Source organism: Neolamprologus multifasciatus, chromosome 20 (assembly GCF_963576455.1).
Source record: "Neolamprologus multifasciatus chromosome 20, fNeoMul1.2, whole genome shotgun sequence".
Taxonomy (NCBI): Eukaryota; Metazoa; Chordata; class Actinopteri; order Cichliformes; family Cichlidae; genus Neolamprologus; species Neolamprologus multifasciatus.
The window spans coordinates 21,507,442-21,528,780 of record NC_140458.1 but is presented as its reverse complement, the minus strand read 5'-3'; the positions used below and the strand labels follow the sequence as shown (position 1 = coordinate 21,528,780).

General features: G+C 40.3%; 1 protein-coding gene across 3 annotated transcripts in view; it reads right to left on the bottom strand.

The window, feature by feature from the left end:
* Window positions 1–21,339, bottom strand: part of klhdc8b (kelch domain containing 8B) — a 232,759-nt gene that overhangs the window by 60,876 nt on the left and 150,544 nt on the right. For all 3 annotated transcript variants that reach the window (XM_085145129.1, XM_085145131.1, XM_085145128.1), the window contains exon 4: window positions 5,909–6,073. In XM_085145129.1, coding sequence (XP_085001255.1) covers window positions 5,909–6,073 — 165 coding nt within the window. The remainder of the gene's footprint in view (window positions 1–5,908; window positions 6,074–21,339) is intronic.

Sequence of the window (21,339 nt, the reverse complement as noted above, 5' to 3'; positions counted from 1 at the left end):
TGAGAATGAAGGAGCTTTGCAGAACACCATTGGGATCGGTATGTAAGAACATCAAAGGACTGTTTCATGAACTGTGTGGTTCACTGTTGTCTGTTTCAATAGCTGACAAGCTCCAAACACAATTTATCTATGTATTATTTGTAGCTTGTTAGTGAGAAAATACTAATCCTGCTAATAATTAATAATCATTTTGTGAGCATCCACAACAGTCGTAGAAAGTGAAAGACCAATATCAGTAATACCAATACCAATCAATACCACATCTCCAAGCACCAGTCACTACTGTACAGGTTAAAATTACAGTCTGTCACCAGTGGAAGACAACAAGCATCCATTCCTACTATACTTTGGCTCTACATTTGTACAGAGACAGGGAAAAGTGAAATTACATCTATTAAAATATGTTAATGTAGCAACAGTAAACTCCACCAACATAATTAAACATTAGCTACTATTAGCTACCACCAAGATCATAACATTTTAAATTGGCATAATTAACATAGCAATTATTTTAAAGAAAAAAGAATAAAGCATCCAAAACTAAAAAACTATTGCAAGCACGAAAACCTACAGTGCATCAAATGGCCTCCTAAGGTGATATTAGTATTGCATTCAGCATCATTGTTTACCAAGCTAGCCAGTATTAGCATAAGCTAAATTTCTCCAGGTATCCTTTGTTGGTGAAATATGATCGCACGTGATTTCAAATCCTAACCTTCAGACTTCTAAATGATATTACATAAAGCAAAGGGTGGACTGATGAGTCTTTTTTCCCCTTCTTAGTGAGGCGGGAGACGAGAGAGGGGGTTGTTGGAAAAGCTGAGACCAGCGCTGACCAGACTGTGGGTTTTTGCATAAAGAAGCCTAAATAAACAAGACATCTCTGAGCATAAACAATGTGTGTATGGAGTGCATTCTACAAATGTGAATTATAGAGCCTTCCTTATTTTTTTTAATATAACCATTACTATTGGTGTAGCAATATTAGCTATTTGCTAATCAAAACTGTCATTTCAATTGTCAACAAATTTAAAATTTAAAAGTAGTAAGGAGGAGACAGGAGATCCACCTTTAGCGCATAAATGACTAAATAAATACCTACACATTGTAAATCTTAAGGAAAACTGTTTGTTTCATGTGTTAAAAAATAATTTACATAGGCATTTATTAGAGAAAATATACTAATATACGTTTTTCAGTTGTAGCTATTATTAACTAAAAATCTTGTTTAACTGTATTTTATGAGTAAGTTAGCTACTGCGGTGCCAGATTGCTGTTGTCCTCTTTCATATTTTTTGCTCTTTATTCATGTCCATTCTGTGTTCAACATTGGCTGATAAGGAATATATTACAATATTACATTGTGGTTCAGTAACAAATGGTTGAAATGTTATACGTATGTTGCTGTAAGAATTTCTCACTTTTGCCTCCAGCAGAAGCTAACACTTGGATGTCTCCCAAACTGCCAATAAAAAAAAGAATAAGCAGGAAAACTGCCGTGTAATGGTGTGCATTCTGAGATTTGTGATGGTAGTTGTTACAGTAATTCATCAGCTATCCAAGATTCTTACTGGGGATGAAAGTACAGAGTGCTGGCTGGTTTAAACACCATTTATGATTTACTTGTTGAGAGTGTGTCTATCTCCTTTATGCAGTAAATTCAGTGGTAAAAATGAAGATGTTTGTTTTTGTCATGATTTAGATTCTTTATCTTTATTTGCTGCTGATGAAGTGTGGTGCAGTATTCATCCAGTGCTGTGTGTGTTTTTACACTCGCGTATTTGTTTCACTGAATAATCTTTTTCGTCATCCTTCACTTTGCTGACAACTGTTTTTCAGCTGCACGTGTGCTGATTGCTAACCACGACGCTGCTGCAAAATCCTTGATGTGTACTGTGAACACACGGAGGCACGCATGCACAAGAATTTCAAAGCGGTAGGAAGCCTCGTGAGTTACGTCATTTGGCAGCAAGGCCACTGTTGACTGGGAACACAGGGAATTTAAATGAAAAGATGTTCAAGCACCCGATGAAGAGAAAAACCCCCTCAAGTGCAGCAGCAGCTGTAGAAGCAGCATGAATGTGCAAGGTACGGTAAAGCTTTAACGCAATCCCAGCGAGAAGACATTACAGTCACAGAGAGAGAGAGAGAGAGAGAGAGGGACAGCTTAAAAAATAGCATAAATTATTTATATTCTCTTGGTATATTACAAATTAGTCTGTGTCTAATGTGATATAATATGATTAAACTCCCATCTGTGCACAGACCACGTGGCTGCACTTTAGACTAGTCATTGCTCTCTGTCCCATGCACTTCCCGGCATCATTAGCTGCAGCCACACCAACATGAATGAGTTTACTCTTCTACTTAAAACGTAAAGATTTTCTTTGTTTGTTTGCTTATTTGTTTTTGTGGCTATTTTTACTATACCATGTGATTTTGTTGAAACTTGGGAGTTGGTTTTAAAGAAGAAGCCTTTTCTCTTTTCTCTTCTCCACTAAAGCAGCTGATGTGCAAACATTTGCTGTCCAGGACACCAAGCAGAGGTGGAAAGTAGATGAAGTACACATATTTTGTTACTATAATTATTTAGAAGTGTCATATTTAATTGATATCTGTACTTATGAATTTATTTTACATTATTTGCTTTTTGTTTTTACTCACTACATTTTAACACAAAATCTCTACTTTCTGCTCCTCACAATTTTGAAACGGGAACATTTCAATAAACTTTAAGACATGTGGTGGGAGTTATTATTTCCTGTCATAATATGCCTGCAAACATCAAACTGATTTTAAGTTAAATGAAGCAAACAATAACATACAAAAGACATCATTTATAGGACTATCTTCACAGGATAAAGTTAGCCTGATTCATTTGAGATAGTATTTACGGTGCAGGTGTCCATAAGCTTTGGTTGCTATTGAAGAGCATAAGGTGACTGCTTTTTTTTAACAGGTTATTTCAAATGCTGTATTTCTAACTGCTCAACAAATATCTGCAAACACACAAACACTGTGCAGTTTGAAATACGATGCCTGCTGCCTAAAAGTACAAAAGTATTGTTGTATGTTGGACTGGTGGCCGTGGTATTTAGTGTTAGGTTACATCATAGGTAGCAGACACTGAATTACATTTAAGGTGCTATGCCATTTCTTCTACTATTTGCCAGACTTTTTTTTGCATTGTCTTAGCACATTTTGAACACATCTTCTTTTTAGTTTGAGTTTAGTTTGAGTTCTTTTAGACAAAGGAGAAGATGCTGCATGTCTGAATTATCAGTCATGGATGGTTCTGAGTCTTAGAGACAGGTAACAGAGTGTATTTGAGCCATTAGTTTACAAACCTTTAGTTGCTTTAACATGACTAAAATCCTAAATTCAAGTCTAACTCAGGTCAGAAAAAGAGCCTTTAAAATGATGCAGTGCTAAAAGAGCGCAGGACGCGTCTGCACATCTGTTGTTTTTACGTGAATATAGAATTCTGTTTGCAGCCACATTGCCCAAATGTCGGCTTGTTTATCTGATGATGAAAGGGAGGTCACTTTGTGGCAGACAGCAATCATTTGTCAGGGTGATGGATGTTGTTGTTTGACCTGTGATAAACTGATTTCTTCACCATATATATCAGTGTTACACTGAGTCATCAGATAAATGAACACCATCTGAACTCCACCTGCTTGACCTCCTGCTTTGACCTCGTCTCTCTCTGTTTTCTCACACTTTATAACTCAAGTGTTGGAGAGCTCATTACGAGGCAAACGGATATTCCCCAATTAATCTTTTAAAACACAAGAAACACTGATACAAGAAACACTGTTGCCAGTGTTTCTTGTATCAATGTTTCTTGTATCAGAACACTTTTGCATTGTTGGATTCATTTCACTTTTATTTGTTTTTCCATCAAGTCAAGCAAGATTAAAACTTATTAACTGACAAACTTCCAGGCCTACCAACAGAATGTCAGTCCAATATTTATGCTCCATATACCTGAGATATAAGGGAAGCATCAGCTCAGTTTAAGGTACAAAAAGACCTTTAGGTGACTATTTAGGTCATTTAGGTAAAAAAAAATATTGATTAGTTAATGTTGAATAGTTATTGCACTCACATGAAGGTCTTAAAGCTGTAGCTAATAGAAATAATGATAATTCATAAATTATGTCATTCTAACATTCTAACTATATAATACAAATTGATCACGTTTTATTAGTAACTAAACCATGTACAGCAAAAGAAACTAAAGAAAAAGTCACTTCAATGAGTCTGGATAGGGTTACAAAGTCATTTCTAAGGTTTAGGGGGCTCGAGTAAATGACAGAGAAAGCCTTTATTCTTTAACTGGAAAACTTGAAACACTGGTGAAACAAGGATGCATCAGTGACTCATCCAGGAGGTCAGATAAGAACCCAGAACAACATTTAGATATATGTTGGCCTCACTTGTGTCAGCTAAGTTCAAAGTTCATGATTCAACAATAATTAAGAAACTGCACAAAAATGACATCCCTGTGAGAGGTCCGAGGCAAAAACCAATGAAAAAGACTAATTTCACATTCACCAAAAATCCATTGTGATGATGGGAACATGTTTTGTATTCATATCAAGAACGCCCTGAGTAAAGGTGGTTATCCCACCTGGACATTTGTTGTCTGGGAAGCTGGGAAGGCACCTAAAGAAAGCTCCAGGCAATCCAGGAGAGACAACTGCTGCCTAAGCACAAACCCTTAGTGATCCCTTATGTGTCAGGAGCATGGGAACAGCTGAGATGCATTTTCTCTAAACACTCTGTGGCTTTCAAAACCTAAAACATGCTGCGCCAAAAATTGTCCACCCCAAGAATTCGGTCCCATGGCACAAACAGAGTAATGTAGTGTATGCTGTTAGGTGCCAGGAGGTTGCCATGCAACAACCTCTGGCTATGCAGATGGCACAACACAGAATAGCCACCTCGTCAGACCAGGTCTCTGCAGTCTATTTACACCTACAGGCCAGTGGACACTCTGTCATTGATGAGGATGTGCACATCCTGGACAGGGAGGAACGCTGGTTTGAGTCACAGAGACCATTTATGTGAAAAGCGAAAGACCATCTCTGAATTGAGGAGGGGGCCTAAGGCTACATCTTTCACCATCTTAAAATGCTGTGATTGCAATCATTCCTCAACTATCTGTGAATGGTACTCATGGCCATTGATGAATGGTCTTTGATCATTGGTTGTTGATCGATGGTCATGCCATTTTGCATATTAAGGATCAAGAAACAGACCTCCCAGCCCATTGTTTGGCACTGGTGCCAGTTTCCGTCCTTATGCAAATGTTCTGTTTAAAAGATTGGGGAAACCTGCAGTGAGCTGAGACTGAAGAAGTCACTTGGATGAATGACGAAACGAATATACAGGCCTAGTATATTAAAATATTAAAGTACAGAAGCTTATTTACTTGATAATGCTAGCTGTGTTTCTGATCTGAGAGTGGTAAAAGCAGACCAGCAGCAGTTTGTCTCGCACTCTGGTCTCCCCTCAGTTTACCGTCAAAGACCAGCAGTTTATCCACAAAGCACCAGAAAAATAACTGCTGGCCTCTTGCCCAGCTTCTGTCATTGTAAACAGGAGATAGACACACTCTCACAGACAGACAACTATACTTTGAGACTGATGTAAGAACAGCTTTCATTAGAAATACCAAACGGTAACATGAGATGGCAGTGATCTAAAGGTTGGGTGCACATATTAATTGACAGTTAAGGAGCTTTAAGACAACGCTGTCTGAGACTAAAAGGAGAGAGATCAGCCTAACGGAGCACCACTGGCAGGAAGTCATTTATTTCTCTACAGCTTTAAGGTAAATGTCAGTATATGCTAACACGCACATGCTAGCAGTATAACGTCTGCATGATGTATTTCCTACCCATCACGTAGATTTTGGTTCCTCTTACGAAGGGCGTGGCTCCATACCGCGGTGTGGGCATAGATGTCATTGGGTGCCATTGGTCCTTCTCTGCATCATACACCCTAACCAGGGCCTGTGGTGTTGTGTCTGCACCCATGCCCCCCAGCGCATACACTTTTCCATCTGCAGAGAGAAAAGAGAAAAAAAGAGCTTATTAAGAGCTTTTTAAAGGATCTCATTACACTCTACTCTTAGTGCAACAGTGTGGTCAGTATATTTGTTCTCAGCCTTGTTAAGCTAATGTGCAGTGAACTGAGGAAGAAACGCTGCCAACACCTCTCTGAAGAGCCAAGAGCTGCACTCTTTCATCTCGCCATTTCTGCTCTACCTGTCATGATGGCTATCCGTCTCATCCGTCTACAGTTATCCAAATAATCTGCAATATCTATATCAAAAAACTGCCACACCAACAACTTTTTTCCACAAGGACACACACAAGCACTCCTAAATGCTGCAGTGTCATTAGTATATACAGAAAGGCAAGGGGGGAAGAGAGGGGAAGTGCTGAGCCAGCAAAGAAGGTGCTCCTGGTGATATACTGCAGGAGAAGGGGAAGAAAGGAAGAGGGAAGAGAAAAGAGAACAAAACGTAACAGAATAGAACTGATGAGAGATGGAGATTAACAGCCCATTAGTGCTCTAAGAAGTCGTGACAACTTAAATGTGGAGAAAGAGAGGAGGACAAGACTAGAGGGAACAGAGCAACTCAGTGAGCCAAGCAGATGATGAACCAATGAAGCTGTGACTTAAACTGTGAAGAATAGAGCAATAATAAATCTGTCACTCAGAATGCTATCCTCACACAGTTCAACACTTGGGACTGACTAAATCCAGTTTTACTATTGTACATGGAACAAGTGGTGCAGCAAGAACACTGTCATTGTGCATATCATGCGGCAAGACTGGAGCAAATATATATATGTATATATTTCACTGTGACGTTGCAGGGCGTCGTATTGAAAAAATTTAAATGAGTGTTTTACCGCTCTCTCCATACCATTTAATATTAAATATTATTTTGAGCTTGGGTCCTTACAATGAAGGTCAAGGACAAATGCTTCCACAACCTGGGTACTAATGTCCCTGAAGGTCTAGTATATTGTTGTAAAGTTTGAAGACCATTCATAAAAATATTACATTTTTACTTCTTTTTTTAAGTTTTTTAAAATCACTGAAAAATACACTCACTTGTTTAGGTAAACCTGCAAATATCTAATCAGCCAATTACATGTCACCAACCCCCAGGCCACACAGAACTCAACTTGAACTACAAGCATGTAAAAATGGTCAAGACGACCTTATGAAGTTGAAAAACCGAGCAGATAAATGGGAAAGAATAGTAATTTTTTGGACTTTGAGCATTAGAAGATCATACAGGGTGCAGTTCCTGTCAGCTAAGAACAGGAAACTTTATCTGCTATTCACACATGCTCACCAAAATTGGACAATAGAACATTGAGAAAACTTTGAGTCTGTTTGCTGCAACATTTGTGTTAGTGTAAGAATTTGTTGCAAACAACATGAAAGCATGGATACATCCTGCTTTTTATCAGCAGTTCAGGCTGGTGGTGGTGTAATGTTGTGGGGAATAGTACCTTAGTACCAATAAAGTCTCATAAAGTAAAGCCACAGGCTACCTGTGTATTGTTACTGACCATGTCTCTTTATGACCATAGTGTACCCATCTTTAGATTGTTGTTTCCAACAGGATTTTGAGCCATGTCACAAGGCACAGATCATCTCAAACTGGTTTCTTAAACATGAAAATGAGTTCCCTATACTGATCAATAGATGATCAAACAGTCACCAGATCTCAAACCAACAAAGCACCTTTGTGATGTGGTAGAACAGGAGATTGGCATCGTGGATGCGCAACTGACAAATCTGCAACAATTGTTTGATGCTATCATGTCAATATGGACAAAAATCTCTGAGGTTTATTTCCAGCACCTTGTTGAATCTATCCCATGAAGATAGAAGACCAAAACATTCCCCAGCAGATATAATCTCTCCAGCAAGTCCTGAGTCTGCCTGAGGCCTGCCTAGGCATGCGTTTGGTGGCCAGGCCTTGGCCCAATGGCCCGGTGCTTAGTTGGGTTGATGGCAGTCAGAGGTGAAGGTTCTGGCCATCCGATCGATGGCTACCAAATAGACTTTCGGTAGTCTCAATCGCAATCCATAATTATAACTTGATACATAATTAATATACTAATAATAATTATAATTTTGGCATGACTTGAATTTTTCTTGTTGAGTATAGCATAAGCAACACAAGACAGTGGCATGTTAGAATGGACCTGACCCGTGATAATAATCTTTAGTTGTCTCAAGGAAACTGTTGACTTTTATACACAAATAAACAAAAAACAAGAAGGAAAAAGGGGAAAAAAACAAAATGAGAGACATATGTGGAAAAAAATTTGCTTTTACGCTGGGCCCATTATTCAGATGGGGATAACGCTCTTCTACTGCGTTACTGGTTGTTTGATTCGCATGGGCCACAACTGAGAACAAGAAGTCTGTAGAGAGGGTAAATTAACACTGCCAAAAAAATCACTGGCTGCCCTCTGCCACCCCTGGAGACCATCGCCAGATCCTCCTGTCTCAGGAAAACGAGGGCCATCACAGGTGACCCCTTGCACCCCGCCCACCACCTGTTACCTGCTGCCCTCTGGTCGGCACCTCGGGTCAATAGGGTCCCACACCTCCAGCCTCACAAACAGCTTCTTCCCCTGGGCCATTTGCACTGTCAACAAACACTATCCCCACACCCCACCCCTGCCTACCTCTCCAATCTGCGCCATGGTCTGAATAACCCTCATCACTCAGGCCACTCGCACACAGACTCTGTACTCAGACCAAGTCTTTTCTTTGCACTACCTCCGAGCACTTTGCTCTCCATTGTGTGCCTTTCTATTGTTTTGTACACATTCCTCTAGACTTCCTCTAGTTATTTATTCCTGATGTGTTTACTATTTTTTTTTTTTTACTCCTGCACAGTTCGTGTGGAGTACTCTTAATTTTGTTGTACATGTACAATGACAAAAAAGAGCTATTCTATTCTATGCTATCCTATATACCTACTGCAGCCCTGTAAAGCACTTAAAAACTTAGAAAGTATTGCTTTGTTCCATTGTTCCATCCATTGTTCCAATCAATGAAGAAGACAGGTTAAAGAAAATGGCACTAGAAGATCTTCAGACCTGTCACTCTACATGTCTGTCAGTATTCACAACATGAGATGCAATCTGTCAAAACATAAAGGTTCACCAAATGAAGGCTGGCAAGGACAAGGAAACGATGAAGTGAATAACAATCTCCAGGAAATGAAGGCTCCTGTGTTTAAGTTTGTGTGCATGAGTGCATGTGCTGGATCCTGAATCCCCTTTCTTTTTCTACTAAGTGCTGACACCTCACAGTCTACAATGACAGACAGATGCACACTTCAGAGTGAACAATTTGAAATCATAACCAGTCTTGAAACCATAACTAGTGTTGGTTTCCCTTTGTGAGGGTGTGCCTGCGTGTGTGATCACGGCAAAATTCAGTGCTGTTATCAGAAAGACTGGAACATTAGCTAACTGCATGCAGGAAATAAATGTAGATTAGATTTTAAGGTGAACTGTGGCCTTAATGACGACTTTCTAAATCCTAAATCGATATTCTATAAAACAGAAAAGAAAAACAAAGAAAAAGAATATTGACAGGATATTGAATTTCTGATCATTTCTATGTGCGAGTGCCAAAGGTAAAACAGAAAAGATAACACAGGGAGAAATAACAATCAGGCAGGTGTATGTAAGGGAGCAAAGAATTTTACATGCAGGATGTGTGTAAAGTAATTTAACAGTGAACAAAGAAAATACCTGTCAAACATTCTGTCTGGCTAAATTACTTTTACTTGAGCTTTAACACTTTGCCGCAGCAGCATGATAAGACTTTCCTAGTACAATGAAATCAGAACCTACTTTCCCTGAGATTAAATGTAGGGAAAATCATTAAACATGCGCAAAGGAGAGCCTGGATGTGTAAAAATTCCCTTTAAACATGCTCTCTGGGGATGGTTTGGTTTTATCAGACAATAAATCAAAGATGCTGTATGCTGCCAGGATTTCAAAGCAAATACACCAAATGGGAAAAGACAAAACATGAAGCCACACTTGAACTATTTTGTATAAATTAGTAGTACTCTGCATTACCTACATTTGAAGTCTTGATTTATCAGGGTAAAAACCAAATGCACTAATGCACTAGGCCCTAATCCAACAATACAAAGTCACGACCAACTGATTCAGTAATTTAACCTATATTGTATCCATTTTAAAGGTGGTATAACTGATAAATCACAGTTCAAAAGAAATCACTAGTGTGGAAAATTCAAATTGGATGAATTAAGTGACAAGTCTAAAAGTCAAGCACTGAGACAAAAAGCTCAATGCTCTGCACCACACGGAAGCAATGTGTGTTTCCACAGGAACTTTCCCCCAAGGAACGAAAACCTTTTGAGGAACTTTCTTCCTGTGTTTTTAACTAGAAGATCCTGCACCCAAATTAAGAGAGAGGAGTTGTACTTTCAGAAAAACAAAATGAATGTGGGGCTTACACGCTCACTGATGGTACAAGTCTACTAGCAGGTTTGATGGGACTGTTCAACGCATCCTTTTTTAAACCTGCAGTCAAACAAACACATATCACATATGGCAGACAATTTAAATGGAGAATCCCAAGATATTTTACAGATCTAGGACTAAAGTAAGAACTTTGATTCGGCTGTGGAAACCAAAATCACAGTGCACTGGTACAAAAGATGACTACGCACACAACTGTATATAACTGCAAATCAAATGCATTAAAATAAATCTGATCTCTTCACCTGATTTCTGAAGCCAGTGTTCAATAAACTGTACTTAGTTGTTCATAGAACTACATACACTATACTCCTATATAAACTCTCAACCCATCCAGTGACCCAGAGAAGGACATTTATGATCTTTTTTTTGTCACTACCCAAAGCCTGTAGGAAAACAGTGAGAATAGAAAGATAATAAGTGACAGTGAAAGCTTGAAATACAGGCCATTGGACTTTAGCTTTTAACACATTTCACTTCTGCATTTTTAGAACAACTGCTGGGAAGCCCCAGTACTGCACTTTTAGTGGGGGCTCTTCCCTTGGAAGTGGCCCTAAGAGTTGTTAACCCACTACGGATCATGAGCCACGTGTGGGAAAAAAGTTACACTCCTGTCACTGACAGGTCTAACCTCTGTGAGAAATTGCCCCACCCAACCATCATGTGAACTGATTATCTGAGATGATAGTGGCAGTTCAAATGCCTGAAAAGGGATCTCATGTGCGTTCACTTTTACTTCTCTCTCAGACCATCTCTCTTCTCTGTCCAAAATGTAAACACTGGCAAAAAATCTTGACAGTGTGTCCTTTCTCCTTTAAATGCACGCCTACATCTAAGTCTTGTCCTGTTGGGGTGGCTCTCCTATGCTGCGTCATGTGTTTGTGGAGACGGCTTACACAGAGGTACTGAGTGGTATAGAACATTATTGTGATGTGTGTTTTCCACCAGGAATAGCATCTTGTGTTCTGGCCCAGCTGTACTCAAATTGTGCCCTCTAATTAAGGAAACTTAAGGAAAGGTGGTCTATTCTTTGACCGTCACCCCTGGAGACTCCATGGCAACTGCAGCGTACCCTACACACAGTTTTTATGGGGTGGCTGTTTGGCAGGTTGATGCTTGGCGAGCAAAGTCTGTCACCACTCAAAGCCAGACCAATGAGTCATTACCTGAAGCAATCATCAAACACAATGACGTACACAAGTGCAAATATGCCAGTGATGGCAGACATGACACACTGTGGATATATGCGAGTTACTGCATTTATGTTTTTATCATTCTCTTTTGTAATGTAATGTAATCAGAGTGTGCTGCTCTGATTCCTCTTCAGCACAACATCTTTCATCACTCTCTCTGTGTCCCTGTCTTGATGATCTCCCGCTGCCTGTCCCTCATCATTATTTTCCTTTGCATTTTTGCTCTTCTCACTGCAACTTTCACTTTACTTTCATCATTTTCCTTTCTTGTCCCCTCATTTGCTTTAATTAACTGTTTCATCCGTCCCCTCTTGGCCTCCCTTTTTCTCCTCTTGCCTATCATTTTATCCTTTTATCATTCACCCTCATCTACTTTTTTCCCATTACTCCTTATCCATTTGCATCCCCCACTAATGCAGCGTTCAGCCCTGGTATTGGATGAGCTGCCATCATGATAGCACAGAAGGAACGAAATTCTAGAAAATATGCAACCGATTCTTTAAATGCTTTTTTTTAAACCACCCACTATCATCAGCATGAAGAAAATGGGTTTTGGCTTTGAAGGGGTTTTTTTCTTACATGAAAACATGTTTCTGGATTGAAAAAAAGAAGAAACTTTACTTCCTGAGCTTCCTATGTTTTCAGCATGGATGCCAAACTGTAAAACAGACACTGTAGTGCAGTGCTTTCATTTCATGTTTTTTTTTTTCTTGGTCGACTACACTGAAAACAACACAACCTTAAACAAAACCCTAATATGGATAGTCCTCCGCAGTGTCTACTATCAAACTGTTTTCTAATATCAAAACCCAGTGACAAGATATGGTGAAAACTGAGTTATGCAAACAGGTAAAACTCCATTAACCACCAAAGATAATTGTATCACTGTTCCAGGCACTCTGTAATTGAAAACTCAGTTCAGTTTGACTTATGAATTTAATTTGCTCTGTGTCATAAACAGGACATCAACAGAGACATTAATAATAATTTATAACAGAGACAAAAAGTTCAACTTTTTCAGGGCTGTGAGTTGAAAACAGATAACAATGTTTTCCACATTGTTATCTGTTTTTACACTGACAGCAAACCATATACCACTCAATGTCTCAAATGCAGCAGAGCTAACAATATAGATATTTTCCATCACATTATCTCTGTTAGTGTTGCTGATCTGTCTTGCAAACAGAAGCTTCTTTCAGCTACTTCCTTATTCACAAGTGGTCGCCACAGCAGATTTTTACACCCTTCCTGATGCAAGCCTCCTGGGGATTTGTGTTTTCTCTCTGGTCTCAATCCAGGAATCTTTTATGTGATAGACAAATGTATTAGCCACTACAAGACAGAGCCACCATCTGGTATGTTCCTATCTTCTAGCATGATGTCACTCACCATAGTTATGCAAATCATGGCATCCTGCAAAGTTTCCAAAGTTACAGAAAGAAAAATAAAAGTGAAAATACTCAAGATCTCTTACTGAGATTTAAGAATACCTGATTTGTTCTAAAGCTTCTCTACGTCAAACCAGTTAACAATGAATACTTAGTTCTCCGGTCTTCTTTATCACTTGTAACTGTCATGTTTTGCATGTCTTTCTCCTCAAAGCACAACTCTTAGCACATCCTAATGTAAAGAACTGAGAAAGAACATCTATCATCCATCATTTTGCGACTCAGGAGGTAGAACATAGAACAGGTCATCTGCTAATTGGATGATTGGTGATTCAGTCCCGGGTTACTCCAGTCTGTTCGACTAAATAAGCTTGTGTAAGATACTGAACCCCAAGTTTCTCCTGATAAAATCCTCAGAAAGTGTCTGTTAAATAAAAGAAAACTCTTAGAGACAGAAAAGGTATTCGGGTGGATGAGAACCGTTGCATAGAGTGTTCAAGTTGAAAAGCAATAATTTATTTTTTCCTATCAGGAATTAATTTTATTTCCCATTCAATAATCCTGTCCATTCACATGGTTTAGTCGAGTTATTGGTTTACATCATCCAGCTTTGCTATTTCTAAAGATGAATAAAGTACATTTTCTCTACATCTTTGTCTCTGAAACTTGTTTTACTGATAACCTATTGGCCTCTCTAGTTCCAGTAAGGTTGGTAGAATTTATATAACCTATGCAATGATAAAACATCAGGCAAGCTCTCCTATTTTTAAAAGCTCCCTAAATCCAGACTCAGTCTGGATTAAAGACACTTAATGCCAGGGGGGAAAAAAAGATGTCGGTGACGTTAAAAGGAAAAGGCAGAGCAAACAAAAATCCAGAGCAGAAGACATCGAATGCATTTACGTGCTGCTAATCTGCTTTGACAAATAGATTTTAGGGAAAGTGTGGTTATTGCCTGGGCCTCTGATGTTTTTATTTTCTCTTTTTAAAACACCCTCTTCACCCTGCATAGTAATGCAATACCAAACCACTGCAGTATGCCTTTTGTTTTCACTTACAGCGGCAGCAAGTCCAATCTTGTGGATGACGCCAGCACTGACTCTTTTCAGTCTTACACCATAACTAAAATCTCTGCTACGCTCTCTTTTTCATTTGCACCCATCACTGCTGGTGTTTAGCTAACACTGGGCTTATTGTCACTGTTCTCTGTAGTTTAATTACACTGGTCTGCTTGATGGCTGCCAGCAAGAAGAATGGCACACGTACTGTGTGACATGCTGTGAACACCTGTCTGAATATCAACCAATTTAATGGTTGTTATTACTTGATTTCCCTGAAATAGATATAGCCATCACCTCGTTTTGTGTGATCATGCCATGTTACTGCAAGAGTTTTATTGAACGTAGCATTTCTACTTCAACACAGAAACACAAAATGTCCACGTAAGGATGCTTGAGGTGCAGTGTTTACGCAAAGAAGATGCCACACATCAGACTATGAGTCGGTAAAAGAGCGTACCCAAAAGTCTTCTATGAAAGATCTTAACAGCCATTTAATAGGATTCACATCATGTTCTCAATGATGGTCAAAGCGTAGCAGGTGAGTGTTCCAAGAGGACATCCTGAGTATCTTTGCACCTGGGTAAAATAGAAATAGCTTTAGGGTTATTTTGCATTTTTACAAAATATTAAATTAATCCTCTCCATGCCCTCGTTCTCTTTGCTTCCTGCCAGGCACCTCAGCATTCAGCATCTTTTGCACACTATTCCTCCTCTGCCCATATCCAAATAATCTCAGCCTTGCCTCTCTAACTTGGTTTCCAACTGCTCAACCTGAGCTGTCTCTCTGATGTACTCATCTCCTCCACTCTGGTCACTACCAATGAAAATCTTAGCATCTTCATTTCTGCCACCTTCAGCTCCAACTCCTATCTTTTTGTCACTGCCATCATTATCAAACCAAACATCAAAGCAGGTTTCGCTAACATCTTGTAAACCTTCAGCTGTTGATGGCTGACTCGACGTATTTAACCGCATCTACTTTTACTATTTCTGTTCCTTGCATGTTCCCCTTTCCATTTGTCTGACATAAATTCTGTCTCGTTTCTTTCATCCTTCTTCTCTCCAATGCATTCCTCCACCTCTTCAGGCTCTCTTCCATCTGCTCCCTGCTCTCACTACAGATCACTGCAATCATCAACAGCCACAGAGACTCTCTGACTTTATCTGTCTGCCTGTTCATCACCACTGAAAACAAAAAGGGGCTCAGGGCCCAACCGCACACGTCACCACTAATCCTGCTGTCCTCATACATTTCCTGGACCAGTTCACATGCTTCTCTGCCCCTCCTGACTTTCTCATGCACGGTACCACAGTTCCTCTCTTGGCACCCAATCATATGCTTCTTCAAGATCCACAAAAACACAAATAGCGTCTCTATACTTCTCCATCAACACTTTCAAGCAATCATCTGCGGTGTTTTTCTCAGCATGAAGTCATACTGCTGCTCTCTGATCATCACCTCTCTCCTTAACCACACTTTAACAGCTCTGTCCCATACCTTCATGGTATAGCTCATCAACTGTATCCCTCTTGTCACTCGCCATGATTGTGTTAAACATCTGGTCAAAAAAGTCCACTAAACATCTCCATATCTTCACAGAAGTGTCATCCGGCAGTATGTAAATCTCATTCTTGATCTTCTGTGATCCACATATTTGACTTGCCCAAGACTTTACACTGTATGCCAACCTGGTGCAGCCACTTCCCTTTTATCCAGGCCTGGGACTGGCACTAGTAGTCCACTGGCTTGTGGCCCCCAGTGGCTGTTATAATGCACACAAATGGATTAAATTTAAAACTCCTTAAATGCATTTAAATCTAAACATAAATCTAAATCTAACCGTGTAGTAACTACTCAGATTTTATGTCTGTGAAGGTTCTCAGTCATCCAGGTCATCGTAGTCAAAGGAGCTTGCAAAGAAAAGCGTCTGGACTTCTTTAAGTTACTTGAAGACGTTTCACCTCTCATCCGAGAGGCTTCTTCAGTTTTAAGGTCAAATGGTGGAGAGTCCCAGATATAACCCTATTGGGAGTGTCCCCCCACAGAGGGACAAAAGGACCCCCTGATGATCCTCTAATCGCCTGAGCCAAGGTGTGGAACTGGGTGTGGGTCCCAATCAGCCAGAGTTTTGGGTGATTTCATTGTGAAACCTGGCCCCACCTTATCATGTGAATTCCTGAGGTCAGATGGCCCAGGGTGTGAGTGGGCCTTAAGGCGTCTGGGAAGGGATCTCAAAACTGGATTATAGATGGCAGAGAGTTGGTGTCGTAAACCACCGCCTCTGTTCAAAGATGGTCGCTCACAGTGGACATAGATGGCTTCTTTCACTCCTCTTTCAAACCATCTGTCCTCTCTGTCCAAAATGTGAACATTGGCATCCTCGAAAGAGTGTCCTTTATCCTTAAGATGCAGATGGACAGCTGAATCTTGTCCTGTGGAGGTCGCTCTTCTGTGTTGTGCCATGCGCTTGTGAAGTGGCTGTTTGGTCTCTCCAATGTAGAGGTCTGGGCATTCCTCGCTGCACTGTACGGCATACACCACATTGTTAAGTCTGTGTTTTGGCGTTTTGTCTTTCGGGTGAACCAGTTTTTGTCTGAGTGTGTTGCTGGGTCTGAAGTACACCGGGATGTCATGCTTGGAGAAAACCCTCCTGAGTTTCTCTGATACACCGGCTACATAGGGGATGACAATGTTGTTGCGTCTGTCCTTCTTATCCTCCCTCGCTGGTGTCTGATCTTCTTTTCTGTGCCTCTTTGCTGACTTTAAAAACGCCCATTTAGGATAGCCGCACGTTTTGAGTGCTTCCTTTACATGTGTGTGTTCCTTCTTTTTCCCTTCAGGCTTAGAGGGAACATGTTCTGCCCGGTGGTGTAGGGTCCTAATTACTCCAAGTTTGTGTTCCAGAGGGTGATGGGAGTCAAACAGGAGGTACTGGTCCGTGTGTGTGGGCTTCCGGTAAACTTCGATGTTGAGGTTGCCATTCTCTTCAATGTGCACAGCGCAGTCCAGGAAAGGCAAACAGTTATCCTTCGTGTCTTCCCTGGTGAACTTGATGTTTTTATCCACAGCGTTGATGTGCGCAGTGAAGGATTCCACTTCTTGTGTCTTGATTTTGACCCAGGTGTCGTCTACATATCTGTACCAGTGGCTGGGTACTCTTCCTTTGAAAGAGCCAAGAGCCTTCCTTTCCACTTCCTCCATGTAAAGGTTGGCTACAATAGGTGACACGGGGGAGCCCATAGCACAGCCATGTTTTTGTCTGTAATAGCCTTCGTTGTATTTGAAATATGTAGTGGTGAGGCAGAGGTCTAACAGTGTGCAAATCTGATCGGGTGTGAAGTTGGTCCTGTCCTCCAAGGAGATGTCTTCTTGTAGTTGTTTTCTGACAGTCTCCACTGCCGCCGTGGTGGGTATGCAAGTAAAGAGAGAGACTACATCAAAGGACACTATGGTTTCATCTGGATCCAGGGTAAGTTTCTGGACCTTGTCAGTGAAGTCGGTGGAGTTCTTGATGTGGTGTGGGGTGTTCCCCACGAGAGGAGCAAGGATGGTAGCAAGGTGTTTTGCAATGTTATAAGTGGCTGAGTTTATGCTACTGACTATGGGTCTGAGTGGGACAGCTTCCTTGTGGATTTTTGGAAGTCCGTAAATGCAGGGTATGGCATCCCCTGGGTAAAGGCGGTGATAAGTAAGGCGGTCAATGATTTTGTCCTTTTCCAAGTCTTGAAGGCAAGCTATAACTTTATTTTTGTAGCTGCTTGTGGGGTCTCGCTTTAAGGCTTCGTAGGTATTGTTGTCACTGAGGAGAGTAGTGATCTTTGTATGGTAATCTGTAGTGTTTAGGACCACGGTGCATCTTCCCTTATCCGCTGGTAAAACAGTGATGTTGTGGTCTTTGCTCAGGGAAGCGACGGCCTTCTTTTCCTGTATTGTGAGGTTGGACGGAGGGACTTTGGCACTGGAGAGGGTGGCTGAGACTTTCATCCTGATTTGCTCTGCTTCTGTCTGTGATAATTTATTAATCCGAATGGCAGATTCTGTGGCTGTGATGAGGTCCACTATGGGCAACTGTTGTGGAGAAATGGCAAATGTGGAGAAATCACCCAAAACTCTGGCTGATTGGGACCCACACCCAGTTCCACACCTTGGCTCAGGCGATTAGAGGATCATCAGGGGGTCCTTTTGTCCCTCTGTGGGGGGACACTCCCAATAGGGTTATATCTGGGACTCTCCACCATTTGACCTTAGAACTGAAGAAGCCTCTCGGATGAGAGGTGAAACGTCTTCAAGTAACTTAAAGAAGTCCAGACGCTTTTCTTTGCAAGCTCCTTTGACTACTCAGATTTTATCATCAAAAAATATTTTTTAAACCTTGTCTCATTCACCCTGCTTTGAAAAGATGTTTCACGTCTCCATTTGGAAGGGATCCCATTTCAGAAGTCTCATGCTGTACAACAGAAACTTCAAGCAGACATGAACAGGGAGCTGACAGGCTAATAAAGGAGGATAATATCGTCATTAACTTCAATAATGTTTACCATAACTGTTTATGGTCATTTCAAAAAGTATAGAAGGACTGCTAACTAAAAAAGTGCTTACAGGAGTACATATCACCTGGAAGTCCTCAACGACTCAACACTATAGTCCAAAGGTACTTAACTACCATCCTCAAAAGCTATGTGATAACAGCCTGGCAGCTTATTCTGCTGCTTTGATGCATTAATGAGGGCATCCCCCTTTTATAGGCATTTAAAGTACACTGGACTCTTCCTCTGAGTACTCATCAGTAGCAGATGAATCAGCCTTTCTTCTCTTCCTTCACTCTTTGTTTCTTTCCCTGTTTTGTTTTACACAATGTTACATGAATAATTCTGCCCTCCTTTTCTCTTTCTTACCTTCCACATTAGAAGGGATGGGATATCATCGAGATGGTGCCGGGGTGTGTATTAAGTATTGTTATTGTGTTCACACATAAAGAGATCCATCACCCAATATTCAGATATTATGCACATATTTAATTGCTGTTATCAGTTCCTATCAGTCACATACAATCAAGAGGTACCATTCTCCATGTAATCTCCATATTCACCTCATTCAGTGGAGGTCCCTTTTGCCATACTAATGCTCATGATAATGAGCAGTGTGCTTCTAGGTTAAAGAGCAACAAAAATCCACATTTGGAGGGTGGAGAGGTCACAGTCACTCAGTCCAAACAACTGTGGCACACAAATTCGGTTTGAGTTTTGAGTTTCAGCATTTCTCTTGTTTTCACCAGATGCTTTGGTTAGGCTTAAAGAAATAAGTTAAAAGGAACTAACCCTTTGGTTTAAGCACCAAAAGTACACAATTAGGTTTCCATGTACAGAACAAAGCTTCACAGCTAACTTCACATTAATTCTCACACATTTCACATACAATTTATCACACTACTAGTCAAATTCATCGCTGATGGATAACAGGCTACTTAGATTTTGGTAAAGGATACATTTATTTTGTCATTCTGTAATTTGGATTTTAAACTAAATAACTGAGATGTGATCAAAGTGCAAGGGGTTTGATAAATGTATCACATTACCTTTTTAGGAATTACATGAATTATTTTTATACACATACAACCCCAAATTTTCAGTTGGCTCAAAAGCAGCTGACAGTGATTAATACAATTTTTACTAAATTTGTTGGTCCACACATATTTTTGCAAATAACAAAATGGTGATTCAAGGGTTGGTATGAAACTGAGTGCCCCACAGCCACATGCTGCCAGACTTATCAGCTAACGCAGACTGACACACACTCACATGGAGTGGTCAATATTAAAGCTGTATATTGCAACAGTCACAGTGCCCTCTTTAGTGAAGCTAAGAGACGATCAATAGTCTGGTCAAAATTTCCACCTGAGGAAGAAAAGGATCAAAGTGCATTTACTGGATTCAAAGACTCAGCTGATTGAGGAGAAAAGCAGCATAAATAGCACTGGCACAAAAGAAACGGGTTCAGCCTGCTGAGTTCACATTCACACTGGAGGCAGAAAAGAGTGGAAAGCTGCTTCCTTTGAGTTGGCCGTGTTAATGGAGAGAACACAGACCTGCGGGAACAGTTTAAGTGTTGAGTTTATTTTCCCTACACACAGCAGGTGGACTTCACAGAAACAGATTGCAGAGGCGCACAATGGACGACATATAGCACAACCATAAATATAACCTCCAAGCTTGTTTGGTTTTTAAGGAGAATTTTTTTTTTGTTAAAATATGCACTTCAAAACCATGACTTGTTAGATTTCTCAGGATTGAACTGTAGCAGGAAACAAGAAAACAATGCATCACTCTGTCACTTATAATGACAGCTTGAATGATTGCAGATTGTTTCTCTTTGAATGTTTACCTTAAAATGAAAAGGGGCAGTTGGAGACCAACAAATCATCCAAGTAACACAAATTATATCTTTCAAAATATGGACTTGAATCCATTTATCTGGTGTAGTTACAGGTTACAATGAAATTAGCATTTACACCAAAAATGAAGTGCTGTAATAACTTTTAAATAACCTTACATATTGCCAGCTGTGTAATGCGCACACCGCATATCACCGCAAACAGATGAGAATAAAATACACCTGTGTGACGTTTGTGCAAGATGATGTTTGCTGTGCAGTGTTAGCCTGACTGAGAGCCGCCTCTCTGTACATGACCGTCAAAGTCTAGTTTGATGTCTGATGTTGAAATACAGAGCACAGGGGGTAGATGTACGTCCATCAGCTATGAACTGTAATGTGCTGCAGGTCACCTCAGAAACAGTTCACTAACATAAAGGAAGTTGGAATTGAGGTAAACAGCTGCAGAGTCATTGCAGGGATTCATTAACATAATGCTGACTTGTAGTGATTTTCTTTTTTGGGGGGCGGGGGGGGGGGGAGAGACTGAGAGGGTGAGGCTATAAGTATGCTTTAACTATGTGATATAGGTCCTTACTTTAACACAATAAATGTGTGTTTTGGCTTTGGGAAAGATGAGGATTGAGGTTTATTTAATAGTCCATCATCAGCAAGGTTAAATCCACCCGGTCAACAGCAGACCACTAAAGAGCAAGGTTACATTGCATTTTAGCCACACTTTAGACAACT